The sequence below is a fragment of the Sus scrofa genome, chromosome 14, assembly GCF_000003025.6.
Source record: "Sus scrofa isolate TJ Tabasco breed Duroc chromosome 14, Sscrofa11.1, whole genome shotgun sequence".
Classification (NCBI taxonomy): Eukaryota; Metazoa; Chordata; class Mammalia; order Artiodactyla; family Suidae; genus Sus; species Sus scrofa.
The window spans coordinates 89,372,192-89,384,307 of NC_010456.5; the positions used below are offsets into that span (position 1 = coordinate 89,372,192).

Consider the following 12,116-nt stretch of genomic DNA (forward strand, 5'->3'; position numbering starts at 1 on the left):
AGAATGCCCATCTCTTTAATGAGAGCCTGCATAAAGAGTCTAGCATGGTGCCTGGCACACAAAAGATTGTTAAGATGAGTCACTTCTAAATTGTTAAGGAATCTCTTTGTAAAGATGTGTTCCTTGTTTTAGTCAGTTTCAGATTCCTAGAGGAACCACCTTCAACAGGAACTGGGCTGAAGGAGGACGGTACCTTGTCTCACAGCAGCTTCTCCAGAAAGTGCTGTGACAGGACTGTTCATTTTGCTGTTTTGTTCTGAATTCAGATCTGCTTTCCTGAGGTATGGAGGCGAAAGACGTCTCAAAGGCTGAAGACAGGGCTGAGGATCCAGGTTCTGAAAATAAAGGCCAGCCTGATATTGCCGCTCCTGACCTCCCACAAGGAGGGCAGACCCCTGGCCCCACTGCCCTCTGGGAGATGCTAGAACGGAAGTTTCTGGAGTACCAGCAGTTGGATCCCAGAAGCCCAGCTGAACGTCAGAAAAGCCTGTTGAATCTTCTCCCACAGTTCTTAAAGGTCAGTATTATCTCTTTTGAAGCTGTGAAAAGATGATACAGCACTCTGGGGACTCTGGGATGATTGGAAGCTGGAGTCTGTAGTTTCCATATAGTCACAGGTGATCTCCGACTGGTTGCTTTGAGGAGGGTGCTATGTGTTATTTACTAAAGAAAGCAAGTAAGGTGCATCTCCAGGGTGAGGATGGGCTTGGAGAGATGGATGGTTGGCTCTTGAGTAATATTGTCTCTTTAGTTAAAAAAATAATATTGTTCAACCACAATCCCAGCTTGGGAGCCAGAGGAGAAACCGGCTCCTTTGGGAGCTAGGAAAGGAAAGTGTGCCCTGAGATGTGCATGGCAGGGTGGCTGGTAACCTCAAACACCAGTAACACCAACACCAAGGCCTGGGAGAGCCAGGACATCAATTGTGTTGGTAGTAAACTGAGGTGTAATCAGTGAGGAGCAGCGAAGTAGTGCTCTCTTCCCCGTCACAGGCACAGGAGAGAAGCCCAGCCTGTCCCTGTTGGGCTAGTGGCAGCTGATGACAAGGGATTTCCTTTGTTGTCTTGGAATAAAACTTCTGCCTGAGGTCTGCCTTATAGTTGAATATATTGAAGTTTAATTGTAGAGTTGGAAACATAACACTTTATGAAGACTGAGTTTTTGCTTGACTAGTGATTGGGCTTATTATTACAAAAACCATACACCTATATTCGCAGCACAGAGAATGTGAGATATTTTTCACATTTAGAAGTAAACTGGGATAGATAGAGGCTTTGGCAGGGTTTTATTGGGAAACCCCTTTGTTAATATGTCTCATCTAACTTTATTTTTTTTTTTTGTCTTTTTATGGCTGCTTCTGTGGCATATAGAGGTTCCCAGGCTAGAGGTTGAATCGCAGCTGTAGCTACCCACCTACACCACAGCTCACAGTAACGCCGGATCCTTAACCCACTGAGAGAGGCCAGGGATGGAACCTGCATCCTCATAGATGCTCATAAGATTTGTTTCTGCTGAGCCATGACAGGAACTCCGTTATCTAACTTATTAACCAGAAATATTTAAGGATTTTCAAAGATGACTTAGAATCTCCTCAGGATCATATGTATAGGATGCATTAAATATGTAGGCATGCCCTTCTATAAAAAATTGCCAAGTAACTTACTGTCCATAAGTTCATTATTTTCCTCCATGTTTTGGACTTCTATACCCCATTCAACCCACTTCATGGATTACATAATTAGGGAATGGAGAACATACTGGAAAAGAGGAGCTAGGTTAGTGGAGACAGCTCAGGTTTCTCATTTCCAGGCTTCCCTGCTCTGACAACCCTGCTTCTGCGAGGCAGCTTAGTCTCACCCAGTTCTCAGATCAACTTTGCCTTATGGAAGTAAAAATGTGAGCATTCTGCCAACCCCTTCCCGCCCAATTCCACTGGGAATGTGTACAGGTTCAGCTGCTACATTTTTATCTTTCCCATCCCTCTGGGCAGCCCTGGATGAACGGACAAATGCATTTGAGAGCCAGGGCTTGATACTTCTTCACCTCTTCCAGCTTGTGGATTTGAGAATTCATTCATTTGTTGTATAAATCTTGTTGAGCTTCCATACCCTGTTCTAGGGCCTGGGACCATGAACGTAAAGAAGATATATGGAGGTTTTACCTCCGTCCTCCAGAGCAGAGGATAACGACAAACACCCACAATGTGTTCTCTTTGGCTTGTAGGGGTTAAACATGAATCAGTGCCATTTTTTTCAAAATGGAAGGTTTTCATATGAGATTCAGATTTCAAATTTCTCTTGAAGAGATCTGTAGCTGTAATATTGACAACTGGATGGAGTTGGTTAGGGGCCCCCTTTTAAACAGAAGTTGGTCTTGGTCCCCATTTTACCCTAGTCCATCACTCCCTAATATCTTTCCTCCAAGGCACATTACTTATTCATGTTATCTGACTCAGCAGGCATTGACCTTATGAAGAGGAAGCTGTTCCTATTATAACTGAAGCTCACACTGGCCCATGTCTCACAAACCCTGTCCTGGTGTGGTAAGGGCCCTCCCAGAACAAAGGGAAGGCAATGTGGCATAACCAGCATTTGCGTGCATATTCATGTGCAAGTCTGTAACATAGACCATCCAACCAGAATTTACAGAATGTATGTTATCTTATAAGGGGGACAAAGGGACCAAGCGTAAAATAAAAAAATAAGGGAGGGTATATAAGACAGCACCCCACTGCATTCGGAGCTCAGCCTTTGGATATGAATCCCCTGAGCCAGTGCCGGCACTAATAAACGCTGCTTCCCGGCAAAAAGCCTGTGTCCCATCTCTCTGTAAGAGAATCCTGCAACACTGGTAACTGGAGGCACAATGGCCCTATAGCTGAACATATGAGCTTTCAAGTCAAACAGTGGGGCTCGAGTCCCAGCTCCACTGCTTGTTAGCAGTGCATCCTTGAGCAAGTTACTAAATATTCCTAAACCTCCATTTCCTCATCTGTAAAGCAGAATCAATACAACTGCACTGGGAGACTGTGAGGGTGAGATAAGATGAGGACTATAAAGTCCACGGCATGTGGACAACAGACATGGTCCCCATCACCTTTCCATCAGTCACCAGAAGCTAAATACACATGTATAGTTTGAGATGCTGTAGCTACTAGTCTCCAAACTGCTGACAAAAATATGTTTCAGATCCCTGGAGCCCACCTCTGAAAAACCCTGTAGAGGCAGCCTATCATAGGCTTTATTATTTTCTTAAAACCCATATTCTTTTATTAAGTCCTACATGTTTGCAAACCTGTTGTTCCTATTAAGTTCTGTCCAATAAAATTCTGCCACAGCCACAGCCACAGCCCTCAGGCTTCTTAATTAAGAGCTGGTAGCAGAAGTTCCCGTCATGGCTCAGTGGTTAACGAATCTGACTAGGAACCATGAAGTTGCGGGTTCCATCCCTGGCCTTGGGCAGTTGGTTAAGGATCCAGCGTTGCTGTGAGCTGCGGTATAGGCCAGTGGCTACAGCTCCGATTAGACCCCTAGCCTAGGAACCTCCATATGCCTTGAGTCTGGCCTTAGAAAAGCCAAAAAAAAAGAGCTGGTAGCAGAAAGCAGCATGGGGAAAGTGGGAGGTTTTTCATGCTGAGCGGGGTATAGTGCAGGTAAAATCTGAGCTGTAGATGAAGAGTGAAGAAGCCATTGGGATATAAGTCCTTATGTAAGAAGTCAAGCTTGTAGCTCTACATTTTATAACTATAAAACAAAGTTCCTCAAGTTGTCTATAAAGAACCCCCTTAGAAATATCAGGACTTAAAAAAGATATGCCATCTCCCATGAAATGTGGCCATCAATGTCAAAGCCTTATGCATGAATTGGTTGTCATGGAAAGCATGCCCCAACTGAATTGAAACTACTGAATGCATCTAAAAGATGGGCTACTTTGTTTGGTGGAGCTCAACTCTCTATACCAGGCTCTTTTCACTTTGGATCCAAGGAAAATTAGGACGATCTGGAATATTCTTCCTTTTAAGACAATGCACACCAAAGATTCTGAAGTGTTGCTCTTGCTTGGGAAAGGCTATGTCCCTCGATTGTGGGATCTTGCCTATCTTATCCAGACTCTTTGTCAGTCAGAGCCAGCATAAAAGGGGTAGTCCATGTGTATTTAGGGCTCTGGCAAAGGCTGACAGCGGTGCATGCCCCACCTCAGTGGCTGTCACTTGCCTTGATTTAGTAAGTCTTGAGATTTGACAACAGGTCTTGTGAGGCAGTCTCCCTCAGAGCTGCTTCTTTGGAATGTTCTTTCCCAAAACTTCCCTTCAGCCTCTTTGACTTTCTCTTTTATGTGATTCTTCCAACCACACAGAGGACGAACTTATCCCTTATCCCTGTCATTGTTTACATGTAAATCTGCATCAACTTTAGGCAAATACAAAGAGTGGCTTGGTTGGTTCTATAGTAAATTCTAGTCCCATTGTCTCTGGCTTGAAGAATAACTCTAGAATTGTTAAGGAGTGAACCCACTGGACACTTTGGTGATTGTCATGGTAATAAAGAGTCTCTACGCACTGGAATCCCAGCAGGGAGCTGCAGGCTGAGTCAGAAACAAAGTTCTCACCAGGAACTGCAGGCTCTCCTCCTCCACCAGGCTCTGTCTCTTCCCTTCCCAGGTCAAAGCCAGGGCTAGTGGTTACTTGCACTAGTGGTAAGTAGTAATGTTCACCAAGTTCTAACTAACTAAACCAGGCATTTTGCTTGGTGTTTACAAGGCCTCATAACAGCCCTATGAAGTAGGTGCTATTTTTATCCCAGCTTTATAAATGAGGAAAGAGAGGTCTAGAGAATTGCAAAACTTGACCAAGGTCACCCGGTTGTTAGTGGGGAGCAGAACTGAACCTGAGCAGTCTGCCAAGTCCTGTGTTCTTAACCACTGGGTTCCCTTGGACAATGCTGAGGTTCATAGAACAGAGCACACGTGGTTTCTTTTTCCTATCCCATGATTTATTGGACAATGGCTTTGCCTAGCTAGTGAAACTGGCAGTGCTAACGGCCTGAACCTAGCCAGAACACCGATTGGGACTTGAATCCATGCACTGGGACTTGATCCCGGCCTAAACCCAGATTGGGACTTAAACTCAAGGTTTTAAAGTAGAATCACTCACCCTGTGTCTGGACTCAGGTTCAGGTTCTTCATGTCTCCACGCAAAAGGAATTCAGCAAGAGATAAAGTGATAGGCAAGAAATAGGTTTATTAGGATAGGACGCTTGTGAGAGATGCCAGCTTGTGAGAGATGCCAGCAGGCAGGCAAGGAAGCTCTGCCCCCAGGATCCAGTGGGCTACAGTTTTTATCATCCAAGGGGAGTGGGGATTGGAAAAGCCCACCTCTTCCTTTCTGGGAGTACTGGCTTCTCCTGGGTATCTGGTAAGGTGCGTATTCAAATGAGCAGAAGGGCTGTCCTCAAACTCCTACCCCTGGTCTGAATCTGAATGCAGACCTCATCCCATCCCCCACCTAATGACCTGAGGCAATTCTCAAGGCTCCACTAAGGGAGCAAGCCTGCCTTGTTCTGATGGCTTTTTTTGAGCAATTTATTGACTTACAGTGATCTCCCAGTGTCCCCTAAGTTTCCCTCATTATCTGTGGTCCTTTATTGGGACTTCTAAAACTACTTGTGTCTACTCCATCCCTATCACTAGTATCCATGTCCCCTTGGGTACAAAAAGTATCCTACCCCCTGCACAGGCACTCTTTGGGTAGCTGACTCCAGAATGTTGCAGACAAGGAAGAAGTTTTATTACATCACACGGGAAGCAGCACAGAGACAATGACTTCCCAGAATGCAGAGCAGCACTTGCAGGAAGGATTTAACTGATTATTTTTCTTTCCCTGCCAAGAGCTTTGGATTTTGGTCTTTCTAGAGCCTTCCCTATCATAGGATCTCACACCAAGGGAAGAAGGCATTCTTCTAATAAGCATGGGTAGGTTCTGTTTGCCTTCAGCTGTGTTTGCCTTAGAGGAAAGGGAACTATATGGGTCTTTTCATTGCATAGAGATATTTAGTAATAATAGGGGAAAGCTAGAGCTATAAATGTAACTGTTGAAGACTGTTCTTAAAATATGCACTTTGAGAGAAAGCAGGCAGTGAGACAGGGAATCCTTTGCAATTAGTGAAAAATTCCTCACCATCTGGGACAGACAATCTGGGAGGTAGGACAACTTGGGAAGGAAAGGGAATCTGGATGTGGCAGATTAGAGATGCTGTGAACGGGATCACACTGCTCCCTTCAAGAGGTTTCATCTAGGTCCTCTCCCCTTGAATCTGGATGGGTTTGTGATGGCTTGTCTATTGGAATAGGGCAGAAGTGACATTTCTGGGCTTGGGCCTCCTAGAGATTTGTAGCTTCTTCCTGTCACTTAGAATACCCACTCTTAGAACCTTGCTGCCATATTATGAGGAAGCCCAAGTATCCTCAAGTAAAAGTCTACATGGAGAGAAACCAAGGCCCCAACCTTACAGATGCGCTTGCTGCTGACAGCCAACACTAACCATCCAGCTTTGTGAGTGTGCCATCTTGTGAGTGGATCTCTTGGCCCTTGTTAACTGCCCTGGCTGAGTGAAGCAAAGAAAAGTTGTCCCTGTTGAGCCCTGCCCAAACTGTAGATCCATGAGAAAAATAAATGATTGTTGTTATTTTAAGCCACTCAGTTTTGGGCTGGCTTTTTGGAACAGTGGGTAACATGGGCAGGACTCCATTTATTTCCTAGTGTGGAGGGACTGGAATTAATACTAAGTCAGTGTACTTGAAAGTGAGTGTGTGTGTGTGTGTGTGTGTGTGTGTGTGTGTACATGTGCATGTACACAGGTGCGTTTAGATACTCTTAGGCTAACTGCCTGGCCAATGATACAGAGTTTATGCCGTTGGGCAGGTCAATTATTCTCACATAAACCAAGTATGGGTACAACTGACTGTGGAAGAGAGAGAATAGCATTAAATACAATAATAAGGACAATCAACAGCTATTTCCAAGTGTGGTATCTAGAGAGGATGGTGAGAGTAAATACCCCTCTTTGTCCATCCCCAACTTTAAACCACCTCAGAGTGGGGCCTGCAACACTGTTTATTTCCTTTTGGGGTGGGAGGAACAACATTTTTGTTATGTTAGCAAAGTTTTGATGCATCATTTTTTCTTTTCTATTTACAAAGGAGAGAATCAATTGTGTCATAGCACCAAGGGGACCTCATGTAAAGTCTCTGATATTGTTTTGAGTTCATTTGAAAGCCAAATTACCAAATTCCTTGGCAAGGAAGCAATAGTAATATTGCAGTCACACTTGAAAACTAACCAGGTTCTCTGTCATTCAAAGCTGGGGTTTTTGCCCATCTCCTCCAGAGCATTTTGTCATCCCTTATTTTCCTTTGGAGACCAGAGCATCATTTTCTTTCTTCCTTCCATGTGAGGGGACAGCCACAAGGCATGTTGGTGCAGCTTAGATAATGCAAGTAAATAAGAGTTTTAAAAAATATTGAGCAATATTCTCCCAGCGTGCAAACCCCAGTTTGGGAGAAAATTAGGTCCTTTTGGAAGCTGCCTTAACTCTTTGGGGTCTCCAAGGTACCATTCAGTAAATGATTGCCTCTGAGCCTGAAACAGTACCCCAGTGGCCTGAAAGAGTTAATGCGGCCTCCAGAAGTGCCCATCATGGTCCCAGGAAGGAGTGTGGGCCTTGGGAGAATCTGGCTGAGCATACAATTACTGTTCAACTCACAGTGGCCCAATTTGCTTTATTGGAGAGTGCCTCCTGGAGTCTCACTGCTCAAAGACGATCTAGATGCCTCTGAGTCAACTGTCTGCAAATTGGTCTTTGAGGGGTTTGCCAGTGCAGGGAGGAGGCACAGGAATTTGTTAGGAAGACATAATAGCAGAGTTCTCTGTCCTGGGGAAGAGAAAGAATCTTACCAAAGAAATTCCCTGCCAGAAGGATAGATTTTCTCTCTGGAGATGACTGTTTCCGGGTGAAAGCTGGTTTCCAGGTGGTAGCCATACATTCTTAGACATGCTCATGCTGCTGGGGTATGTGTGAGAGAATTCAGCTCTTTATTCTGCTGCTTAACTGGTTCTCTGGGCTTACCTTCTGGCTCAGCCTCAGTTGTTCCTTTAAAGTGGGAATAATCATAATGCCAACCGCAAAAGTTTGTTTCGAGGATTAGTGGAAACAATGCATGTAAGTACTTGGCCCAGCGTTTGGCACAAAACTGGCATGCAAGACACTTGCCCATCATTCTGCACAGTGTGGGTTTCATAATCATGTGTTCACTTATTAAATATTTGCTGAAGGTCTACTATGTATAACAATGAATAACATTCACCTAGCATTTTTGTAGTTTCAGCAAAGTTCTGACGTACTGCTTTTTTATTTACAAAGGAAAGGTGTAACTATGTTTGTTTATAGGGTAGAAAATTTTTAAAGTATCTCAGAAATAAAGTTTCATTCAAATCAAAATAAATACCCAATACTCACCACCCACATTAAAGAAATAAAACATTTCAGATAAGCTAAAGTCATCTGTGAATTCATTCCCTTTCCTCTCTCCTCCAGTGGTAAGTCCAAACCTGCTGAATTATCATTCCCTGTGGGGAATGATATATATATAGAGATAGCAAGTTGTAACACATTTTACAAATATCATTCTAAAATACCAGTGAGACCATATGTAAATTACATAATAATACAGGTATATTTTTATAACCATAAGTAATATTATTGTGTAATTTATATACAGACTCACAATTATACTGTAATATACTTTTGCTATTTGCTTTTTCCACAACATTCTTTTTCTGGGGTTTATCCATATTGATACAGCTCTCTTTCTCTTTTTTCGTTCTATGTAATATCATATAACTATGTCACAAATTATTTGTTCATTGTCCTATTTATGAACATTAAGTTTATCTCAATTTTTCCCAATCACAAATACCACATAAATATTCCTCTTTATCATCCACGTCTCCTTGTGCACACCTGCCAGCATTTCTCTAGGAAATATACCTGGGGGTGGAATTGCTGGCTAGTTGGATGTGTGCCCCTTTAACTTTACTGGTTTGGGTTAGATGCTTCTTCAAAGAGGTTGAAATGACATTCTACTGGTAGAGGATGGGGGTTTCATGGTCCCTCACCTTCACCCACATTTGATATTTTCAGACTCTTCATTTTTACTAACCAGAAAAATATGTATCTCATTGCAGTTATAGTTTGCATTTTCTTGGTTATTAGTAACTTGCTATTTATCTTTTATAAATTACTCACTGGCTGTTTTTTTGAAAATCAGATTTTCTTTCTTTTTACTTTTTAGGGGTCTAGATATCATTCTTGTTTTAGCTATACACATTGCAAATATTTTTCCCCAATCTGTGACTTTGCTCTTTGTTTTGCATATAGTGTATCTTTTTACATAGAAAAGATTTTTAAGGGTTTTTAATTTTTAACAAATACAGTACGGCAAGGAAATATCTTGAAAATGATTTCCCTTTGGAAATTTTATATCCTTCTCACCTTTTCTAAAAGGAAGGTCTGAGCTTAAAAAAAACTTGGTCAGACCTTTGGGCAGGAATATAATTTAATATGGTTGGGGAGTGGGAGCAGTGGACAGCAGTCCAGCAAAAATGCACTTCATAGAGGCCACTAATTGCCAGGAATGTGCACAGGAACTTACCTTCCTGGTGGGCACCTGAGATCCAGAGTTGCCAGGAACTCAGGTCTGAGGCCAGGGATCATCGCTCCACTCTGTTACGCAGCCTGGGACAACACAGGAGAACAAAGGGGAAAGACATGGATGAAAAATAGATCTAGGAACAGCATTCCTATGGAAATGGGGAGGAAATTCTGAAAAGACTCTGGCACCCCAAGCAGAATTGTAAAGGACTTCTATTAAATAGTATCCTAAACAATAAGGGGGAAAATCTGAGGAAAAATATGTCCAGATAGGATAAAGATAGAGAAAGGGCAAATAAGAAAATTTAAGGAAATTAAAAAGAAATGAGGTTTAAAAAAATATGACAATAGCTTGGACTAGGAAAAGATTTTCTAAGCCTGGAAATAAAGCCAGAACACAAAGGAATGGATTGAGAAATTTCATTTAAGGGGAATTTCAGATTTCTGTACAACAAAACCAGACAGTACCAAATTCAAAGATTAAAAACGACAAATTAAAAAAATTGAGGAGTTCCCGTTGTGGCGCAGTGGTTAACGAATCCGACTAGGAACCATGAGGTTGTGGGTTCGGTCCCTGCCCTTGCTCAGTGGGTTAACGATCCGGCGTTGCCGTGAGCTGTGGTGTAGGTTGCAGACGCGGCTCGAATCCCGCGTTGCTGTGGCTCTGGCGTGGGCCAGTGGCTACAGCTCCGATTCAACCCCTAGCCTGGGAATCTCCATATGCCCAGGAGCGGCCCAAGAAATAGCAACAACAACAAAAACAACAACAACAACAAAAGACAAAAAGACAAAAACAAAAAAAAAATTGAGATAGTATTATAGATCAAGATGAATGATTTTTATATATAAAGAGATTTTTAAAATAAATTAAAAAACAATGAAAACCCTGATAGGATATTGAGCTAAGAGTAAAAACAGATAACTCAAGAAGCATGAAAAATGTTCATCCACTCTAGTTATCTAAAGATTGCAATTGAAATCTATAAGTTTTCTCATTCAAGATGAAAAAGCACCTCAGTGCTCATTGTTGGTATGGGTAGAAAGAAACCAGCCCTTTCCCCTGAAGCCCTTGGAGACTAATCTGGCAAATTTTTCTGGAGACCAAGTTAGTAATATGTACCCAAACAGTAAAAAATAGAAAAACAAAACAAAAATACCCCAAACAAACAAAATGCACTCTTTTAATTTGCAATCCTGCTTTTATGCTTATAACTTTACTTTTTTAGAATTTATTTGAAGGAAATACTTGCATGACTAAAACTAAGATATCTGCATGAGATTTAACAAGTGTGTAAGAGCAGCATCAAGGAGACACAGCTATTGATGGCAAGGAAGGGGAGGGAGAGGGATCTAGAGAATCCCTCTTAGAGTTTCTCACTCAGGCAAGTGGGTGCCTGGTAGGACCACTCACTCAGACAAGATGCAACAGGTTTTGGGAGAAAGCAATGGATTCAGTTACATGTCTTTGATGTGTCATGAGCATGCACTCAGGGCAGAGGTCTAGGGGCCAGCTGGATGTGGTTTGGAGCTCAGCAGGAAGTTGAATGCATAGGCAATGGAAGCTGGAGGGTAGTCACCTACCCTTTGGATGCCCCAGTGAAAGCAAGTTGAGCCCTTGGTTTGGGTGGCAGGGAGGAAGGAAGGTGATTCTCACACTTTGTGTTATAGCTTTGACATCTCTGAGCAAATCTCGTGTGTTGCACTTCAGGCCTGGGAACACTCTGTGGGGATCATCTGTTTTCCCAGTCTCCAAAGGCTGGCTGAAGATGTTTCTGAGCAGCTTGCCCAAGAAATACAGAAGGTACTGGTGGGAAAGCCTGCAGGTAAGAGAAGAGAGGTCCCAAGACCTCCATGGAGAGTACAAAAGCTCTGCAGCACTCCCCCAGGCCTCCAGCCCAGTCCTTCTCTGCTTTCTGGGGGGTAGTTAGAGCAGTGCCTTCCAAAGCCACAGCAGGCCAGATTCACTATGGAGAACCCTGGAGAACAAAGGAAAAGTCTCGAAGAGGGAAGAGAAAGGGGACCTGGGGGACTCTGCTGCTCCTGGGAGGGACAGATACACATACACACAAACACAGGCCCCCCCCCCCACACACACACACATGCAGAAAAGACACAGAAACCAAAGCCAAGCATGTTTCCTGCTTGGGTCTCCTGACTTGCTTCTTTCCACTCACGGAAATGGACCCTGGAGACTGAGGACTGGAGGAATTCCAGGGGGAAGGAAAAGCTTCAGCATCAGGTAGATTGCAGGAACCCCTGTGACCAAAGGGGCTGTGTGATACAGAAAGTGGGGAGAAGACACTGGATTATGGCAGGTCCAATTTCTGAAGAGCTTGTTCTTATTATTTACCAATAGGGAGCCACTGATGGTTGTGGAACAGGGAAGGTGGCATGGCAAAGGCTATCCTC

General features: G+C 43.2%; 1 protein-coding gene across 1 annotated transcript in view; it reads left to right on the forward strand.

Moving 5' to 3' along the window:
- WDFY4 (WDFY family member 4) overlaps positions 1-12,116 on the forward strand; it is a 279,361-nt gene that overhangs the window by 18,830 nt on the left and 248,415 nt on the right. Inside the window, 2 exon segments of the mRNA XM_021073024.1 lie at positions 267-517; positions 11,416-11,530. Coding sequence (XP_020928683.1) covers positions 284-517; positions 11,416-11,530 — 349 coding nt within the window. The 5' untranslated portion in view covers positions 267-283.